We start from the raw sequence: 21619 nt of genomic DNA on the forward strand, positions 1-21619 counted from the left end.
AAGCTCGCTGATTAACACATTTCTCATTTGTTCAATCTGAACACGCAGAAATATCAAAACAATTTGTGTCGGCACCTAATTCCTCCAAAAACCACAAATTGCACAAACTTTGGAAAGAGATTTAGGCGAACTGTTTCCCGTCTTAATGCTAAGCTAAGATAATCGCCTCCTGGTTCCAGCTCCAGGCAAGAGGTGGTATTGATCTCCATTTAAAAGGCCATCCACACTAAACTATAACGACAATAGTGATGAACGATATTGTTGAGATAATGTTTTAGAGCAGATTTCATGAACTTAATGTCTAGAAAATCCAGCTCAAGTAAGAGCATTTGTATGGGGTTAAATTTCCAAGATTTTTTTTTTTTTTAAAATCGCCATCTGGGTTTTGATAAACAAGTAAAGTCAATCTCCCTGTATAATCTGTACAGTATTTTTGCTTTATTTTTATGGTGTAACCAGGAGAGAATGGATAAATCTATAAACAGACCACAAAAAATAATCTGTAGACTGTACTGTATATGGAAAGTCCAAACTTCTGAAAACCCTGAAGTTTCCTCTGTACATCATTTGAAAGGTGGACGAACCCACCAGCGATAATAAGTGATGGAGTAACAGGTACATTATGACAATATTTTCTGTGAAACTACAGTAAAATCTAAGGTTGATACACAGTGAATGTATAGTTTGCAATGTATGGTGATAAAGAGTTCATGGGGAGGATTTTCATATTCTGCATATTTTTCATATTCTGCGTCCTTCTTGCAGTGATCCTGATCAGTGAAGCTGCATCACGACTGCACACAACGGCTACTGTAGCGAGTTCTGAGATACAAAAATAGTTAAAATTTTCTTCAAGCAAAACTTGACAGGTATGAGTGCAATTTTGTCTTAATAGCAATAGTGGTTATGATTCTTCACAGGAAACAAGTGAGATGTCTTTGACAATGAAGCCAGGTATGTACAGTGTCAAAGTAAAGTCTGAGAAGGCTCATACGTCTGAGTGTGTGGTGTAAAGCGTCCTCTAGTGGTCAGCAGGGGGTCTGCTGTGAACATCAGGAAACACCCAAAACAACAGAACTCAGTTATTGTCTGTGCTAGTTTCTGAAACATTACTGACCAAACTCAACATCACATAGTGCTTCAGTCTACTTCCAACCTGGCTTCTGTTCTGATAGCTTTCGGTTCTTAATCACTCTCCCAATCTATGAGTGGCCTTCATTTTGTCTATATTCTAAGATAAATGGGTATCTACTACTGTACCGAACAGTAAAAAAGGACCACCTTTTTCTGGTGTGCTTAAAATATGGGAGCTGTTGTTGCTAACAAAATAACTCTTATCTCATGGAGCATAACAGCTGGTGGTTATGTGCCGTGAATACATTTTTACAATTCTTTTGTATTAAAGGAATTGTCAAACACTATATAGTTCACTTGCTCGCTTTTCTAGCCAAGACTTGGATGAGAAGACTGATAAACGTTCATCTGAACGGTATATATGAGGTTACAGCCAGCAGCCGGTTAGCTTAGCCCCTTGTTACCTGCAACCCTAAAGCTCATTAATTAAAACATTAAAATACTGTACATCTCATTGATTTAATCTGTACAGAAAATAGTGTAAAAATGTCATGTGGTTTTTGTTAAAAGTTAAATAAACAAGATATAACATGCTAATGGTATCTTTGAAAAAGCCAGGCTAGCAGGTCTTTATGCTAAGCTAAGCTGACCAGCTGTGGACTCCAGCTACGTATTCACCGTACAGATGTGAGAGTGGTATCAATCGTCTCATCTAACCCTCGGCACAAGAGCAAGTAAGATTATGTCAAACAATTCCTTAAAGATAGAAAAAATACTGTGTTATAATAAGTATTATTTGAAATTTCAATTCTTAAACCTTTTGTAGGTAAAATGAATGATGGGAAATGTTTTTGTCTCGTTCAGTGAATTAAATACAAATTATGGTAATTCATGTTAATTAAGGTACAGCTACATCAGTAGAAGCTGTATAACAAAATCGATTATCTGTTCTGTACAAATCATATCGTCTATATATATCTTTTTTTTGCTTAACTTCAGTCATTGCACATCTCATTCTCTGTTGGATCAGACATTGATGGAAATTTGTGACTGTATGGACTTAAATGGTTATAAAAGATATTTATGTATTCTGTCTTTATGCTGTCTATATGTGACATTATTGTCTACGGTCTGTCACAGTTTCCCAAAATGATTACTGTGATGACTGAAACCATACAGTCTTGCCTTGGCACATGAAGTCGTTCATTATCTGATATGAAATTCACATATTACATGAACGGTATGTTCAGTTCTGTGGTGGTGCTACTGGCCAAAGTACGTGGTGGTAAGGCAATGAATACTGCAAGTTTGCTCTCTCTGCAGAGTAACGTCCTAAAAATCTACTTTGAAGTGTGCACAGTGTGTCAAAGCTTTAGTTTCACCAATGACAGTTCACAGAATGCAGCGCTCTGCAAAACGACGTCTCATCAGTCTTGTGAACTAGTGCAAAGTGGAGAAAATTCATTGCATCTGAATTCTGATCCGACTACTGTGGTTCACCTCCACCTTCAGTGTTGCTGCTGGGAGTCCAGGTGTTTGAGAGGCCATTATGAGAACTCTGTGGCTGAGCAGGAGCTTCCCTCTGGTCCCCGGACTCCGGCTGTGGGGGCCGATGGGGCAGCCGGGAGCCGTGCATGATGTGGGCATCCAGCATCTCCAGCAACAGGTCGTACAAAGGAACCATGTTCTTCATTTTCATGCAGTGGAGGTGGTCCATGCCTTTGTTGCTGCACATTTGAAAAGAAAGAAGAAAGTAGAGTAACAGAGGCAGGTTGTTTTTTTGGGGCACAGCAGTGAGCGTAATGACAAAAGTAGTCAAGATGTTGAGCACTTATATAACAATCTATTATCTATAAAGGTCCATATTTAAAGGACAATTCTATTCAACATTACATAAATACATCAGTTAGTGTGTACAGCATCATTGGCATTACATGAGGTCCTTTTTACCTGACATGGCGGATGTGTGAGAGCAGCATAAGCAGGTGGGCGAGGCGGGTGTACTGTTGGCGGAAGCTAAGGCCGGTTTTGGCGATGGCCCACACCAGAGCGTCCGTTACAGCGTCCAGAAGATGCAGCAGCTTGGAGCGACTCTGCAGCTCCTCGCTGCCCTCTGAGGAGCTGAGGCACATGTCTGGTAACGCACACAGACATGCAGACATTGTGAAATGAACAAACAGGTCATTCATGATTCAGTGAAACTGACAATTCTAGTTTTAGTCAATTGGAGCTTTTGCTAATTTTTAGATCTCGTCAATACAAGCCTGGATCGGCCCTGAAACAGATTTATTGAGATCGGATCGGGACGTCCCTAATGTTTTGTTTTCTTTGCTTTGGTGTAGGGGGTGATTATGTCTGAGCTGTTTTGTTCTGCGTTCTATATCAAATATATAAATATATATTCGCTATTACTCATTCACAAATGTTCAAAACAGACAAAAACAGGCATGGGAGAGATGGAGAAAAACCATGACCCCTGTTTGACTGTGTTAGTGGAGGGAAACAGACGTATTACTCAGACATTAATTACTCTCCGGTATTGCGGCTCCATCTGCTACTGCAACCGGCGGAACCAATGAGAGCAGAGACTCAAACTATACACGGTGTTACCATTAGGGATTTTTATTAGTAAGTTATATAGCTGGTCCCCTTGCCAACCCTGTGCAGACTCTCACACACACACACAGACAGGATTACATGCTGAGACACCAATCAAACACTGGAGCATCGCTTTGTCTCACCTACACACACACATACATCACACATAGAGAGACCTGTGTGGGCGTAGACACACACACTCTCTCTCTCACACACACACACACTCACTGGAGTTAAGGAGGATCATGGCCTTGAGGCAGACGTACTCCTCTCTCTGGAGCTTGAGCTCTCTCACCCTGGACGTGGCAGCTATCAGCATATCAAAGATCTCCACAAAGCCCTGGACACAGCTCCCCTCTTCTCTGCCACACAAAGACACAAACACAACCAGTTATTTTACCAGAAATCATTTTTATAACAACTTAGGCAGAAACCATGTGACAATTTGACAAAATGCTGCATTGATTTAATGCTCACCAAGATCCAAAAGATGGTAATAAAGCAGTACGTGTTTAGCAGTTAGCATTATCATAGAGGAGAGGAAATGAAAACCATCATATTGGGAGTTATTTTTAGTACTTCAGGTTTGGCTGTAAAGCTCCACATAGAGCAGAAGATTCCAATGGTGGAAAGTATATTTACTCAGGTATTATACTTAAGTACGATATTGAGCTTCTTGTTCCTCCTTTACTATCAACTTTACTGTTATTATCTAGTTTATACTTTAGTACATTTCAGTGGGAAATACTGTCCCTTTTCTCCACTATTTGAAAGATTTAATTACCAGTTACTTTTCAGATTAAAACTTATGATGAACTTAAAAATTAAACAACCCAACTGTATATAAAACCTTGACTAATTACAACATTTAAGTACCAATTAGATGCTGTTGAATCAATAATAATGATCAAATAATATATCTCAGACAGGGGCCATTCTGCTTAACGCATCATTTTACTTTTGATACTTTAAGTACAATTTATAACATTTATGTACTCTTACTTGTACGGGGAGTATGTGTACAGTGTGCTACTTTTATTATAACAAAAGTAAATGATCTAAAAAACTTCTTCCACGACAGGAAGATTCATCTTTCTATGACTCATGCACTGCACCATGCACTACACTATTTCCAAGATCTGATATGATGATAAAAGCCACCACAATGTATACAATGAGCCCTCAGTGAGAGAGGTTAGGACACTTTGTACCAGATTTTAAAAGAAGATGAGCACCAGCAGATATATTGTTGTAAACCACATGTGAGCACAGATGCAGTCAGAGCTGAAGATTTCCTCTCACACAAATCAGATCAGAAACTAGTATGAGTCAGATGGTGGCGGGCCTGATTTTAGTTTTTCATACAGGACACAGATGGGGTCTGGGACAGATACTGGATTTTTAAGGCCAAGACTGATATTTAAAAATTCATTTATCGGCCAGTTTTCCTTAAACCTAACATAGACAAGCATTTTGACAAGGATCACTTAAAGTTGTAGTTGTAACTTAAAGCTGGTTGATTTGATGACATCCATGGTTACCGTAATGGGTTAGGGTTAGTTTAATACAACAGCAAACACTCCTTGAACAGCCACTTTGTCAGAAATACAACAGCAACTGTGGCACACATACATTACAAAATGTATTACTTCTCTAAATGCAGGTGGCATTCAACCTAACCACAGTAACGATGGCAAATTGGCACTTTAATCAGGTTTGTGAAGTAGAGATGTGAGTTTTTGGTCGGTGGTACCTGCTCAGGCTGAGGTCAGGGGAGAAGATAAGTTTCCCTGGATGGTCCACTGACCTCCAAATCAGTCCGACCATCAGCACCTCCAGCCAGCAGCACTCCAACAGGTGCACCTGGTCCAAGAGACCAAGCTCAATGAACCCTAAGGAAAAGACAAACAGTTTGTAACTGTGTGCTGCCATTACTGCTCTGCACACACACACACACAGACAAAATCCTGAATTAAGTTTGTTATCAGTAGTTATCCATGTACCTTAACCTGTCTACTGTATTAGCTGTGTAATTATTCAAACCAGGGCTAGTTGACTGATTATTCTCTGGTGAATTTGACAACTGATGAATCATTTAAATCACATATGCAAACATTTTGCTGGTTCCATCATCTTAAATGTGAGGAGTCACTGTAATTTAAATCTTTGGGTGTGGACTGTACAACAAAACAAGCCATGTGAAGTCATCACTTTGGGTTCTGTGAAATTCTGATGGGTATTTTACTCTATTTCCAGACATTCTGTAGATTAAATTATAAATAAAACAAATAAATAACAATAATAATATTACAAAAATAAACATTAATTGTGGCCCTAATTCAAACATTTACTCACACTGTCATGTATCAGCCCCAAATCAGGTTACAACCGGTTTAATTTTTTGTTCATGTACACACTGTCAAGTACAGCCTGTGCTGTTATCTGATTTCAGCCAGGCAATGAGTGACTGTGCCTGCCAAGGACGCTCAAACATGTCACTTTAGGGTAAGGTAAAAGGTTTCTATGTCATAATATCTGCCTGAAGCACAAGCATGCAACTTGTTCAAAACTTTCATATTGTGCAGAGAAGCTATCTGAATCAAGCAGCAGAGACATACTCTAATAATTGTAATGTCACAGCTCATTGTCCACCTCCAATTCCAGAAAAACTCTTACTGTGTTGCGGGACTCGACTCACATGCTAAATAAAGCAGAGACAATTACTGTGTCTGGCTGGTCATTAACTTGCTTTCTCACCAACTGAGTGGCTCTGCAGGGACGTTCAGAAAGAAGAGAAGCAATAAAAAGATCTAGATATGTCATTCTGGGTTCCATTAAAGCAATTTTATTTTGATGTTGAAGAGGTTTTGTGTAAAAAAATTGTGGACAAAATGTGTTTTGCTCTATAGCTTCAATGCTTTATGAGATTAGGTGTTGATGAAAGCTTAAAATACAAAGTTATTTATATTAATTCTGGACTCAAAAATTAGAGAAGTTAGCTTGTGAAATGTCCAAATTGTGTGTTATTCGACTACAAAAATCCTAGTTTAGATTAGCTTACCTTTGCATAGTAAGTGGAATTATGTGGAAACGGCTAACCTTGTCTGTGTCACTGTCAATATCATCATCAAGTTGTGGTTTTATGAGTAACGAGCACGTATGGATTAAGCTAACGAGATCCAACATGCTAATCAGCACGCTTTAGAGGTGTTACCAGGCAAGCTACTTCCACCTGCTTCCAGTCTTTATACTAAACCAATTAAGCATATTAGCTTCTCTATGAGTTGTCAGTGTAGCAATAACTGGATAGGACTGCAGGATGGGTTAAACTAATATATACTTTGATGGATTGCCATGGCAACGGCTGCACTCGTATATTAAACGGTTGGTAGTTTCTTCACACTTACATTTTTGTTTTAATGTGTTTTTTCCTTTGGTTTTACTATTGAAAACATCATTAAATGATGCCTGATTTGATTTGATTTTAAAGGACTAAGCCAAGATTGTCATAATGTGTTGTTTCTGCTGAATCATTTCCTGTGTGTATATGTATTCTCTGTCGTCCTCTCCTAAGTTTACCATCCTGCAATCATCCACTAACATCACATCCAGTTTGCCTGATTCCATGTGAATGCAGCATAAAGAGATACACTACTAATTTTGGACGAGAACTACCTCTTGCACAGTACGTGGTTTGAACACACTCATCCTAAATTGCTTTGGACAAAGTCTTCTGCCCGAATTACCCCGACACACACCTGGAATCTTCTTGGCCCAGCTGATCATGTGAACCAGCTCCTTATCTGCCAGGTTGGTGAGCGACATCATGACGTTCGCTTCAGTCAGTGGCCTCCTCATATCCTTCATGAGGTAGATCTCTGGCGGCTCTGCCTCCATTATTCGCTCAATCAGCTGCTCTGAAGTCAGTGGAGGAGGACGGGGCGCGTTTAACAAACCCATCGCTGATGATCCAGTTAACACGTCTGGTCCGTGTGTTCTGCTCTGTGAGGACAGGCGGGTCACTCGCCTCGCCTGGGGGTTCTTGTAGTTTCCACGTTCCTTTCGCATACCTGAGGCCAAGAAAACACGACATAAAACACAACCTTTTACAGTTTGTCCAGGGCATATTTCACTATCCATATTTGTGAAACATGGTTATCGTTTTGTTGATTTACAGGTTTTAAATTCTAATTAAACTTACAATAACTGTAAGCAAAACACTGACATACTGAGCAACTTTAGAATTTATTTGGAGTCGTGTTTCTGGTAGGTCTAATCCTTTTGGTCTCCACCAACTCCTGAGGGAAATATCTGGGTCTTTAGCCGTTAAATGCTCCACTAAGTTCCCCTGATCTGCCATTTGGGGCTGGACAAGTAGTCCAAGGTTTTAAAGGTTTTCTTGATTTCTTCTCCATTTTAGGCAGCTGTGTAACAGATTAACAACCTTTCCAGGCTGGTTTCCCTGAGTGGGATCACTGCACATTAAAAGGGAGAAACACATTCTTGAACAAAAAAAAGCCACAGGGAACCTGAACAAAATTTTTTATATGACATGTAACATCATCATAACAGCATGTTGGTTAAGATATATTGTCTGGTTAGAGTTCCTTTTTTATTGTGGGTGGAAAAAATACAAAAGCCAAACAGCTTCTGATGGGAAAATACAAACACAAATTGGGAACACAAACACACTAACCACATTTGGTCATGCCAACTTCATAACATTTGCGAAGGCGACACGCCTGGCAGCTCTTGCGGCGGTTCTTGTCTATAGTGCATTCATTGGTTGCTGGACAGATGTAGTCATTGTGTCCTGAAACAGAAAAACAAAAAGGTAAGAAGAAAGGGAGAAGATGAAGACAAAAAAGGCAAGGATAGAAGAAAAAATTAGACAAAATTAGCAAAATATAAATAAAGAAAGGCTGGATCTCGCTGCAAAAAGATCACCCGCCAAAGGATGCTGATGACAAGCTTGTGTGTTTGTTTCTTTTGGGATCATTTCCAGCTTTTCAGTAAAACTGGCTTAGTCAGCATGGGGAGAAACTACAATTATGATAAGTGGGATTCAGTAAATGTCAGGCAACCAAAACTGAATGGACTTGAATTTAAGTTTTTCAGAATGAGATTTTTGAATGAGATGTAATTCAGTCTCGTAGGAGCTTGTAAATGTTGATTACAAGTTACTGTGATCAGGTGTGACAGAGTTCAGTGAGAAGTAGTCACATGCATGGAATCTACACCTGCTCTAATATGAAAAGTGTATAATGTAAATAAAATTGAATTCAGTTTAATTGAGCAGGTATAATGTCCATTGTGTTCACCATCTTAGCTTAGCGTGTTAGCATCTACCATTTGCTAACTAGCACTAAACATAAAGTACAGCTAAAGGTGATGGGATGTTCATTAGTTTTGCAGGTGTTTGTTCAGAGAATTTAAATGTTGACCTCGTGATGGATGCTAATGGAAATGTTAAGGGATCTACAAAGTTTTTCAAATTATCTTGAGAGGGACATGAATGTCTATACTAAATGTCATGGCAATCCATCCAATAGTTCAAAACCACAAACACCAACCTCATGGTGGCGCTACAGGAAATGTCACAGAACCACCAAAGCTGGTAGGATTTACCCTCAATGGACCAAAAATGTGTTTGAAAGACACTAAATGACTTTGCAGAGAAACAATACCCACTATGGTCTAAAAATGAGCACAGAGCTGAATAAACCCCACTAACAGTCTCAACAAATGAACAGCGTCAGCAAACTCTGAACACTGAATGTTTTTGTGCCTCACTTTGGATGCTCCTCTTGAAGAAGGCCTTACACCCCTCACATGACCAGACGCCATAGTGGTAACCCGAGGCATAGTCGTGACACACAGCACAGTAGTGGAGGTCCGCCTTCCCGCCAGATGACACCACGCCCTCCTCGCTCTCCTGAGAACGCCTCATCACACTCTTACTGACAGATAAGTTTGAGTCAGCATTTCTTGCCAAGACAAAAACATGTGGAATAAGCAATCTGGCCTCAGTATGGAAATCCCTTTAATGAAGTGTATTGCATCTTCCATTTTAATAAATCATTACCGCATTAGTAATATGATTACAGATTATTGGTGCTGACTACAGGTAATTATTGTGAATCATCAATGAATCATACAAATAATCAACAGATTAAGCAATAATTAAACTGATCATTAGTTGCAGCCTTACTACTACCTTGGGGGACAACAGTGAGGGAGTGACGTATAATCCTACCTGGTTGTTACATTTTCCAGTGGTGACAGTTCCACCCATGGACTCTGGATTGGCTGTCCGTGCTGAGGCCGAGCCTGGGAGTGGTGCAGGGGTATAGGGGGCCCCACGTGGCCATGGCTGGGCCAGAACAAGGAGGGGCTTAGCGACTGATGGGCGGAAGGGCAGTCTGAAATAGCCTGACCCGCATAACTGAAGATAGTTGGACTGTAGAAAGGTATGGTGGTGAAGTCGTGGCTGAGGTCGGTGTACGGGGAGGGGATGCAGATGGGTTGGCTTGATTCCATGGAGGAGCTGAGAATCGGGGAGAGGACGCGACCGCCAACTCGACTGGAGTCTACTTTCTGGAGCTGGAGGAGGGGCTGATCCTTCTCTGGAGAGGAGGCAACGGCCATTGCAAATACAGACGCTCTCAGTATCACTAGATTTACCACATCATCAACAAATATGGGCCTAGGATGGAGTAATTGTTTCCCTTTGGTGTCAAGTTCACAGTGGTAATGTCATTATCTACGAGTACTGGCAGTGTAATAGAATAAAAACAAAGAATTTCACATCTACCTACAGGCCAGGGTGGTTTAATGTTACCCGTGAGCTCACATTGTACATTCCCAGAATGATGGATAACTCCAATCAATCCTGCGGCTTACTTTGATTTAACTCTGCTCACTGAGATCAACCTGTCAAGAAGAGAGGGTCAGTGCTGTGAAATGATCCAGAGGGCAGCGAACACACATGTTCAGTGCTCAGTCTCAGTCCAGCCATGAGTCTCACATTATTACTCCAGCACGTGGAGTCAGATGTGTGGCAAACCTTTCCACCTGGAGGACAAAGAGAAAAGCACACGTTAAAGGACTGAAATACTGGTCGAGGACTCAAATTTTTCTAATGACATTTCATTGAGTTTACTCTCAAACTGCATTAGCCAGTTATCTGGTAATGTAAGCTCCATTTGCTGAAGATAAGCTGAGATACAAAAGCTCTGGAAAAAGTTAGTACCCTGTGGTTTTGGGGAGCGGGTTTAATCGCAGATCTCAGGTAATATTTATAGTATTATTCATGGTGAGGGCGCTATAGGTGAATGTCAGAATTATGACTGTAAACATCATAAAATACAGAACGGCAGATTTAGTCCCAAAATTTGAGTATATAATTTAATATATATAATGGTTTATAGATCAAATTGTATTCCAATAACATTTAAACCAGAGTTTTTCTATAATTTAAAATTTCACCTTTTTCACAATCAAAATAAAGTGATGTTTTTTGTTGTTTTTACTTTATCTTACGCAATTTTTCCCACTTTATCAAAATACAATTTTGTTACTCAAGTCCTTCCAGCACATTCACATTGACCACAGAAAATTATTTATTTTATTTTACCAGATAAATCAACTGAGAACCAATTCACATTTAGAATGATGACCTGGCCAAGAGGCAACAACAGGACGCAAACCGACACCAACAATTAAAACATAGAAACAGCTAATGCAAGAAAACAATATAAGAGTTAAAACATTACAATATATATGGTATACACAATAAAGAGGTAAATTCAAAAGCAGGTGCAGTGATCAGAAACTCGCTCGTAATCAGTTCGTAAAGGAGAGTGAATAAATCAAAAATTAAACTACATTTCACTTGTTTTAAGAACACAGCGTGGTTTTCAATCTAATCTTTGGCAGAATATATTTTTCATGCAACATTCATGATATGGATTAAAATCGATTACGTTCAAAATTCAGACACGCAACACAACAAATTGCAAAGTCGCGCAGAATTCACAAGGATCGATTGAATTTGTGTTAATTGTTGCAATCACAACTTCCTGGAGGGACTGACGAGAACTAAAGCTGCTAAAGGTGAATATACAGGCTTCCACTTAAAAATATTATATTATTATAAATACTAAAATATTAATTTAGAGGGAATTTAACTTCTTTTAGAGGAGTGCATTGAAATAGGAAATCAGGATTTATAATGTAGACAGAGACAGCTGGTGGATCAATACATACAACACACACACACACGTATACATCTACACAGTCTAAGGACATGATAGTTTACTCTTCATCATTCCTGTGTGGCAGCACTCTGCCTTCAGTCCAAGTTGGTACACATTCTCTCCACCTTTCTAGCATTAAGCTGGAAGTCATTATTTCTCCTGATAGATAAGGGTCCAGTAATCTTGCCAAATGGCCAAGAGAAGCTGCGGTTTGACTCGACAACAAAACTTGATAATCCGTATAGTTGGAGTCGGCTCTAACAGCGCTGAAAACTGACAAAACTGACTTTGGATACTGTGGAAAGCAGCAAAGTGATATTTTTGTTTTTATATGGAATTAAGATGTGACAGGAGAAATAATAATAATAATAATAATAGTAATACATTTCATTTATAGAGCGCTTTTCCAGAAACTCAAAGACACTTCACATAAGTTAAAAGGGAAAAGAAAAAAGCTAATAAAAACCACACACTAAGAAATTATAGCTATATCTAAATCACTCTTACAGCAGCGAAAAACACAAGCAGAGTTATTTAAGCGTGTTGAATAATTTTATTTTCGACAACTGCAACTTCTTGCAAGAGTTAATTTACGTGAAAGATTAAATAATCTATGTATGAAATAAAAACTGGAAACAGTTAAAGTTACAGTTTAAAGTGTGATCTGATGTTTGATGCGGTCACAGGCCTTTTACCCATGTGGCAATAAACCGGTGGGACCGTCAGCTTAATGTCTGCTTTATTACAAACAGTTACATTTTAGTTTAAAGGTTATATATAACTGAATTCACTTTCCACTATATGTCGCACTACAGCACAGCATCTCAGACCGAAACAAACGGTGCTATGGCCCACCAGACTCCACAGACAAAACCAAACATTTTACCCCACAGATAATCGTAAAACAAAACACATTTCAAACTGGACAGAAACAAAATAAAACTCAACATAATGACTCTCTTTACTCTTTTCAATGGTCACCAACACTGGTTTGGTCAAAATAAACCCTTAATTCACAGAGGTAGAGGTATAAATACATGTGGAAAGGATCCCTACAGAGATAGACCTTTAGAAGTTTGAGGCTGAAGGAAAAAGAATACTGCGGTCCCTACAGACACACACGTTTTTATAGTGAGGGAGAAATGAATTACAAAGAGGGGGCAATTAGTGGTTAAAAGCTTTTTTTTAAAAACACACCAATGTGTATATAGGCACAGTGCCTCTGAGCATCTTGACACACAGTGAACCTGGCACATTAAACAAGCTGGTGGAGCAGTCAGCGTCAAAAAGAGAGAGAGTAAAGACTGGATTCACATTCATCAGATGGATACAAACACAACTCCAAATGAAAGCTAATGTGGCTCCATATCTGCTTGAGTCTTCCATATCAACTGTATAAAAGGTGATCATGTGTCAGTGTTGTGTTTACACTGCCCCAAAATGGCCCAAAACATCAGTTAATACAGTTTGAAGGTGTAATAACAAGGCTAGGTATTCACTATACAGCCGCAACTACTGTGATTTAGCCTAGTTTTTAGTGATTATTATTGACTCAGTGAAGTTTCAGACATTGAACAGTGTGGAAGAACATTTCTCTCAGCTCTTAAGCTTTAAGGATCAGAATATTTGTGCTATTGGATGGCATTTGGTTTGACGAACGATCTATTTCTGGCTGATAATACTGAGTGTGTCTTGGCAGTGGGAGGATGGCTTTATCTCCGTCTTTTATGTGTTTATGAAATCTTACCTGACGTACACACTGATAAAATGCCAGGAAATGAAAGCATTTGAGCGATCTCTGTTTGAAGTTTAATTACACTGCTTGCCAGCTCATGGGTTTCTGCTCGAATCACAGGGAATGACTGATGACTTAAAGTACACTGCATCACATAAACCTCAATTATAACATGCGCAATAATGTGCCAACAGACGTGAGAATTTAATTACACTCAATGTGAAGATATTGTATATAATCTACAGGCTATATGTGGCTGAAAAGCATGAAAAAGTGTTGCAGCGAAGAGCGCCGTTTAGTTTCACAAAGTTTCCAATGACCTTGTGTCCATAAGCCAATAAACTGACTCCCACAACAAATCAGTTACTTTAAGAGAAAAGAAGATTGTGGCAAGATTTTACCATCAATTACCATTTGGGGGTAAAAACAGATGTGGAAGAGTTTTTTGTTTCCTTTGAAGCTTTGACCTTGCCTTCAGACAACCGTCACTGCCTTACAGGGCGATCAAGTGCACAGGTTCTACATTGCATTATTTCCAATGGAAAAAGTGGCTGTACTCTCTTCAGCAGCTGCACAAGCTACAGCGATGAGCATTGTGTTGATTTTCCAGCAGGTTGTGCAGCAAAAGTTCAGTTAACTTTGACTCCAAATACTCCACAACACTCAGGATTCAGGCACTGATGTGAGGCAGAAATTACATCAGCGAACCTTAGAAAAGTCAATCAGGAGACATCTTTTCAATAAGAAAAGCCTTCAGTGCTGTTCTCCGCTCTTCTTTCAATTAATCTGACCTTGTTTTTAAGTGGAACAGTCACTTCTAACACACACACACACACACACACACACACACACACATACGTAGCATTAAACCAACCCAGTAGCTCATGCAGTAGTTGCCAGTAGTTTCTAATAGGACACCGACTGGGCTGAACCTCTGTGGTTTGGACACAAGCGCATAGAGCTTGAGGCCTGGTAAGATGGATTCTTGTGTGATCTTGTGATTTTATGATCCAGCTGCCTTGCAAAGTTATGTATCATCAGGTCCTACAGGAGAACATCTCCTCACATTTTCAGTGACTGACAGCAGGTCATGCAGCACTTAATGCTTCTAATATTTGTATTTATGTTCTCGGATGTCAGGAAGAGTCTGCAAATCAGCCACGTTATGAATAATGACAAACAGGTATGACAGATGAAGAAGAAGCGCCTTGTAGAGCAATATCCCAGCAGGAGTAGGATACAAGCACAACAGACCACAGTTTTAGCTGCTTTTTTTTATCAGGTAAAAGCCTCCCTGTCACTTGCTGACGCACATACACTTTACCATAGTTACCAAATGATTGTATCGCTAACACAGATCAATTATAAGACTGCTTTCTGAACGGATTTCACCATCAGCAGCTGTATTTATTAGTAATTTAGCTTCATAAAATCCTGTAGTCGGTTGGTTTGCTTTCACACCAGAAACGAAACAGCAGACAGTTGGCAAAGTTTCATGTAGCTTACACACACTAAACAAAAAAAACAACAACAACACACACACACTTATGCATGTATTGCCCCCAAAAAATTCAGGTCAAAGCCAAATAAAGCAAAATCTGAAGTGACAGAACTGTTCCTGGTCATAATCCAGAAGTGCATGCCTTTTATACAAAAGTTCAAGGCCGTGCTGTTTTCCCATCCCTAAATTCTGACCGCCTCCCTAAAATCAGGCGGAAACAGATGTGAACCGGCTCTGCAGAAAGAAGTCGTACCTTACTATATACAGTAAGGGAGTATAAGTGGGGATGTGAGTGGTGGTCGGTGCCAGAGAATGAGAAAAATCTCATTGTGCTGCAGAAAAACCTCAAGCTGACACGGAGAGATTTATGTGCTCTATTTGTGCTTTAACGTAACTGCAACTGCTTTTAAAAGACTAATTAAAGTTTGACGTTAAATATAAACATTAAATGTCATTTACTACTCTGCACTGACACACATCAGAGGGAGCTGCCCTCAACAATACATACATTTATCTGTTCATTAGGTATGCCACACAGCAATCTAATACAACACGCCTGCATCACAGTGACTAATTCTGGTCTAAAATAAAGTTAAATCTAACATCTCTCTGACACAATGTCACAAAAAGCCTTTATAATAAAATCAGCTAAAGTACAGCTCAGTGGTATCTGAGACCTATAATTCCTGTTATTAAAGCTATTATGACGTCTTTCTGAGGAAGGGTTTTGGTCTGGAATAAAGCTGGAGAGACAAGAGATTTTTTTTTTCCATCTAAAAAATAAAACGTCTGAATGCCCGTTTGATAAAAGGTTCTAGTTAAATTTTGCCTCTTAAAAAAACAAAAACTCCCTTCTTGGATGTTTCCTTCACAGTGGCCTTTTTCTGGCAGTAACTGACAGGAAATGTGGTAATTTCAGGTGTGAAAGCAGGTGGGATGCATTTTAATCATCCACCCACTATCTAGAACCTTCCTATAACCCACACAGAAAGGACAAACGGTAGCAGAAAGGTTCAAACCTGTCTAACCACTGCTGTGCCGCCCACTTTTAATCCTGAATTCTTTCATTTTGCACGTAATTACATGAATAAATACATTCCAGAAATATATTACTTGATCTAGTACAACTGTTGCAACTCAAAAAAACAACCTCCTAAAACAATTTATAGCACTATCCCATTAATCTTTAGGACAATAGAAACTCTGCTTTAAAATGAGACTTTAAGTTATAGCAAAGTGTATTTCAGTGTTTGATCAAATGACAATATTCAGCATTTAAATAAAGCTGCTGAAAGCATTATTTAAAAAAACATAATAACAAAACCACATAACAAAATAAGTTTAATAAATGCAATAATATGTATTATATCAAACGTCTGAAACTTGAGTAAACTGCTGCAGTGATCAACCATCCACAGCTCAAACAAGGGAAAGGGGGAATTCTTCCTGTGAGCTTGTCTGTATTACAGCAGCTGGCTGATAGCAGTCGCTTGTGTACAGAGTTAGTACAGTAAGTACTTTTTGAAGTATGTTGGTATTCAAGTGCATAGTGGTTAAACACAATAGCCCCACAAACAGACTCAAATCAAAGCCTACAGACCCAGTACTGCATATGGATATCTGAATATGGGGGGTGGAGATATCTAAAGATTAGGAGAGAGATGTTTAAGGAGATAATTAATGATTATCTGCACAGTTCAGTCATATTCATGGACGTTTTTCTTCAAGAGGCTGTTCATCTGATGTATAAATGATTAAACGACCCAAAGCGCCCTGCGATAAACTCTCGATTAAAAATATCTCACCACCACGGTAATGATTTCTTGCAGGAGTTTAAACTGTCACCTGTTAGCCAGTCCAAGTTTTAAAGAAATACGCAGTTTAAAGTGTGATCTGATGTTTGATGCGGTCACAGGCCTTTTACCCATGTGACAATAAACCGGTGGGACCGTCAGCTTAATGTCTGCTTTATTACATACATGAGTAAGTTGTATTTATAAACATGACAATATTCTTACCTCCTGTCTTTCAGAAACACGAGTTGCAGACACAAGTTGTCGGTGTGACAATATGAAGTCCCGCTGTTGGTGTCATGTGTTGGTAAAGTGTGAAATCAAATGTTTGTTTTTGGAGCCGTTATGAGCTGCAGAAAAGCCGAGCACCGAGTAAGTTCACCGACAGTCTCATATAAGAGTCGTCCGTCGCTGTGAGCCCCAGAGGCAAAAGACCAGCTGCGTTTAGGGAACTGGTGTTAAGTTAGACAAAGTAAAGGGCGCACTAGATCCGGTCAGTACCTTCAAAATAAAATCAGCCCTGGCGAACAGCTCTTGGGTGCTGATTGTGTTTTTTTTAATCTCTTTATTGAAATCATTCTGTGGCATCAACTAATGAAATGTGGAAAAACTAAACAATGCAGCAATTAAACTTACTTCTTTTTTTTCAATATTCTATCAATAGATGCTAGACTTTGAATAATTCAATAAGACAAAATATGTGTAAAATATTTGGAGGGCTTGTTTTTGTTTTTTTTGTTTTTTTACTTGATTTTACTTTTTTTTTTTACAGTGCTTGTTTTACATGTTGTCTTCTAGCTACCTGGATGGTTTAATGCTAATGAGAAGTGCCTGTTCCACTTAAAAACAGCAATGACGGCTGCCTTTTCCAGCACATTGTAACTTATTTTTGAAAAGTCCTATAACTATATAAATAACTATATAAATATTTCTTTGCCTATTAAAAGTTCCTGTTCTAGTGTGATAAATAGCCAAAGTATGTCAGTCAATGCTGCCAAACCACCCTGCATGATTTGACTGTGACGTCCATAAAGCAGCAAAATCAGGATCAATAATATATTCTGTAGAAATAGCTGGTCCCCAAACAAAACTTCAGTGACGGCCTCAGTCAGAAGGTCAAAAGCAGTCCTGACCCTCAGTATAACTGTGTGCTTTTATTTTAAAGGCCTAGTTAGGTCTTTAATTTTTTTATGTGAACTTGACTCTGCTTATGGAAACTCACCTATGTCAGAAACAAAAGAAAAGCACACCTCCCTGGTTGGTGTGTTATCACCCCCAGCACAAGTCAATCAAATCCTTATTGGCGCCATTTAGTCAATTTAAGTGTCTCAATTAAAGTCAGACACAAGCCCACTGCTCAGCTAATTCTGGACAAACCACAACGTTCATATAAATGTTGTGTTTGTTAAAAAAAAAAAAAACTATAACATTTCACCTTTTGACATCCACAGTTCACATTTTGTAGGCTACAGACACATATATAGCTCCGCAAATCATGTAAAATGTAAGACAAACAACAGGACGTCCAGTCGAACCATTCATATTTCCCTATGTTTCTTCTCTCTGTGTAAACTATGAAAACAAGGCATCACAAAGCTGAGCAAAGTTGCCTCATACAGTTTAATTCTGATGAAATAAGGAGTGAGACCAATCACACTCTTGTGTTATTGTCATAAAGGCTGCAACGGTTCAATAATTGTGCACTCAAAGTTACCCCATTTGCCCCCCCTCCCCTTTATCTGATTTGAACAAAAGTCAGTGTTTTTGTCCAGGACATCACTTCAGATGTCTCCAGAGAGTTTAATAAGGATTGCTTAAAGGCATCTTGAGTATTAAGCAAAGCATCAGCACAGCTCTTTAGATTTTGCTTACCCTCAGACCACACACACCAACATTTGTTAAATTATTATTTTATACATTTGTTCTTATTTACTTAACTGATATTCAACATTAAAAACATCAAGACTAGCAACACAATCATGAAATTATGAAATATAACACAGGGGGGAAACAAAGCATTAGATATTGAGCACAAGTTAAAGATGGAGTCCTGCCTTTTACTCTTTTATTGTATTCAGTTTCCTGGAGATAGAATGTAATGCAGCTAAGAAATAAGAAGGCCCGTCCCTTCCTCAAATCACAGTCTTGCCGAGTAAATGTTTTGGTTTTTATAACTGGATATGGGTCATTAAAAAAACAGCACTAGAAATATTTTCTTTCCATCTAGCTTAAAGGTTACAGCAGTGAAAGTAAAATCTTACTGTATATGATGATTTAATATTAAGACAAAAATCTGTAATTATGGTTTTTGTTTCCCTACAGAAGTTTGCCTCTAAGAGGTACTCAGTTCATTGAGTACTTTTCCTTTGCATTAGCAGCATTCCTGGCAGTAACTGACAAATATCAGGTGTGAAGATTGGTGTGACACATTTTAACTTAAATACATGCTTTTAATCTTCCATCCACCATCTATAACCTCCTTACCTCTAACAGCTGGAAAATAAAAAGGCACATCACTTCCTTTCAATTACACCTAGGTGAGATAATTCTTGAAGCCCATTTCATTTCAATTTCATTTCAGAAAGTCCTGAAGCTGCGTTGCATTCTGATCTTCTGAGTCTAAGTCTCTGTTGTTGGGAGACAGTCAAACCTCTTCTAAATGTAGAAATGAGTTCTTAATCTCTGATTCTGAGAGGCTGATGTCTACTTGTTGTGCAGAACAAAATTAGGCAAACATATTAAACATGTAATTGTTGTTGTTGAGTTATAATTTAATAAAATCTAAATCATGTGCATGCTTGGCATTACAGAGGTCACTCTGGACCAGCACAGCCAAAGTCTGACCTCTGCTTTCCTCTGAGCTCATTAGCGAAGAGTCCAGAGAGGAAATCGCTTCTGCAGCCAAGGCAGCAAACAGGCAGCGAAGAGGTGCGGAAAACAAACAATGCTGCACATACTTGAGCTTATTATTTCAAGAGGGATGATGCAAAGGCAAATTATTCAATAAACATTGTTGCATAATCAGGGCTCTACTGAAGGATAAACTCAGGTTCTCCATTGCCTGCAATATTGTAAGTAATATCAAGCAATACAAGAACTTAAGTGTCCACCCTTCACAACTTTTTTAGCTTTCTTTTGTTTTTAGAGTTGTTAAAGGGTGTGTTCGTTGTTGTTAATAAATTTGAATGAATGACTACTGGGTTTTCAGACATACCAAATAAGTTGTTCCACAGACTCAGATCATCATAGGCATGCTAGTTAGCCACTGTGCTAACGGTGGAGCTTCTACAGTTTATGTACCGGTTCCATGCAAACAATGACAGCACATTGACGTACATCAGCAGGTTTATCAGTGCTGCAGATCAGAGGCAAGAAAAGTAAGAATGCTCTCTGTTGCAATTAGAGAAGTAATAGAACATAATTCACCCTTTATTAGCTCTAGGACCTGGAATACTTTCTTCAGATTCAATTCCCCACCAAACACCTGCTCTCCCAGAGGGCAGAAGGACAGAGTATGTGTGTCTGAAAGAACATTTTACCCCTTGTAATTTTCCCAGTCATGAACCACTGCCACACCTGGAGAGATAATCATTCAGAATTACTCTCAACTCTTAAAATCCAATTTTGGTGATTACATTTTGTCGCTTCGCAGCCTTCAGAAGCTCATTTGACATTACCAGGTAATGGACTACAGCCTTTACATTCTAACCAAACCTGCATGAGTGCACCACAGGTTGCAAGGTGCAAATTGTGCCAGAAGATGTGACTATGGCTTCTCCCATCTTTCTGTCATTTGGTTGGTGGGGACCTGAGGAGCAATTTGCCCCTAAAATTGGGCTTTTAACCCTCAGTTGTATGATGGCACATAACGAATGAACATTACTGAGATTTGGACCTGGCGGTTTTATAACCTTGCCACTTCACTGCTGTGGCACAAATGTGACTTAGCAGTGTTACGACCCCCTCATAATGGCTTGTGAGAAAGAAGGTATAACATAATCAAAGATAGGAGTTTCCAAACAATTCATTAATAACTAATAATCAATATAAAATAATATTTTTTTGCACCCACAGTGTGTAATTTCTACTCAGATGTTTCTTGATAATCTTTCACCCCAATGTTGAGATTTAGTGGGTCTCAGGCTATCAGCTTCCTTTATTTGCAAAGTCAGACACTCAAGAACTAACATCCCTCTATCCACTGGTCTGGGCAATGAACTTGCTTGTTTCCCTATTAGTGGGCCAACTGCGGCGCCCAAAATCAACCAACAGAAAAGCAGTTTGGAAGTGCTTCAGAGTTTGCTTCCTGTTACCTATACCGACAGTAAACGTTTTAGGTTTGGGAACAAAATGACCCAGTTAGGGTTAAGGATTGGGTTGGGTCAAAACTACTACTTGGTTAAGGTTAGGAAAAAGTTGTGGATAAAGGAAAATTCCAGTGCATCCAAAAATGCAGCCATTGTGACTCTATGGGTCATCCCAATTTTGTACTTGCCACCTCCATTATAGAGATTCAGGGAAGCAAGGACTCACACAAAAAACATATAAGCTGTGCGAGCTTCCTACGGCTTTCCAAACAAACATGATTGTTTACATAAATCCTTTCAAACGGTTGTCTATAGGTCCGACCCAAAGTATACACAGAAAGTACCCGCCTAGT

General features: G+C 39.0%; 1 protein-coding gene across 4 annotated transcripts; it reads right to left on the reverse strand.

Annotated features, from left to right (window-relative positions):
- Positions 1-378: 378 nt before the first annotated feature.
- On the reverse strand, positions 379-17398 carry esr2a (estrogen receptor 2a). 4 transcript variants are annotated; one of them, XM_035678473.1, is made up of 10 exons: positions 17185-17398; positions 10576-10746; positions 9929-10298; positions 9466-9659; positions 8369-8485; positions 7431-7742; positions 5426-5564; positions 3901-4034; positions 3025-3208; positions 2561-2801 (listed from the first exon to the last, which is right to left on the reverse strand). In XM_035678473.1, exons 3-10 carry the CDS (start codon positions 10210-10212, stop codon positions 2561-2563), a joined length of 1605 nt encoding a protein of 534 aa, XP_035534366.1. In that variant the 5' UTR covers positions 10213-10298; positions 10576-10746; positions 17185-17398. The 4 variants fall into 4 exon arrangements, with proteins under 4 accessions (XP_035534363.1, XP_035534366.1, XP_035534364.1 ...); XM_035678470.1 differs by having other exon boundaries at positions 379-2801; positions 9929-10746; XM_035678471.1 differs by having other exon boundaries at positions 9466-9632; positions 9929-10746.
- Between the last annotated feature and the right edge of the window lie 4221 nt (positions 17399-21619).

Source organism: Morone saxatilis, unplaced genomic scaffold, assembly GCF_004916995.1.
Source record: "Morone saxatilis isolate NCDOM2014 unplaced genomic scaffold, NCSU_SB_2.0 Contig7, whole genome shotgun sequence".
Lineage (NCBI taxonomy): Eukaryota > Metazoa > Chordata > Actinopteri > Moronidae > Morone > Morone saxatilis.

Bases quoted from the DNA above. Each gene is read 5' to 3' on its own strand.
- esr2a (XM_035678470.1), bottom strand. From the start codon at position 10,320: ATGGCCGTTGCCTCCTCTCCAGAGAAGGATCAGCCCCTCCTCCAGCTC. The intron at 9,660-9,928 runs GTAGGATTATAC...TGTCTTGGCAAG, and splicing joins CTGGAAAATGTAACAACCAG to AAATGCTGACTCAAACTTAT. The intron at 2,802-3,024 runs GTAAAAAGGACC...TCAAATGTGCAG, and splicing joins TCACACATCCGCCATGTCAG to CAACAAAGGCATGGACCACC.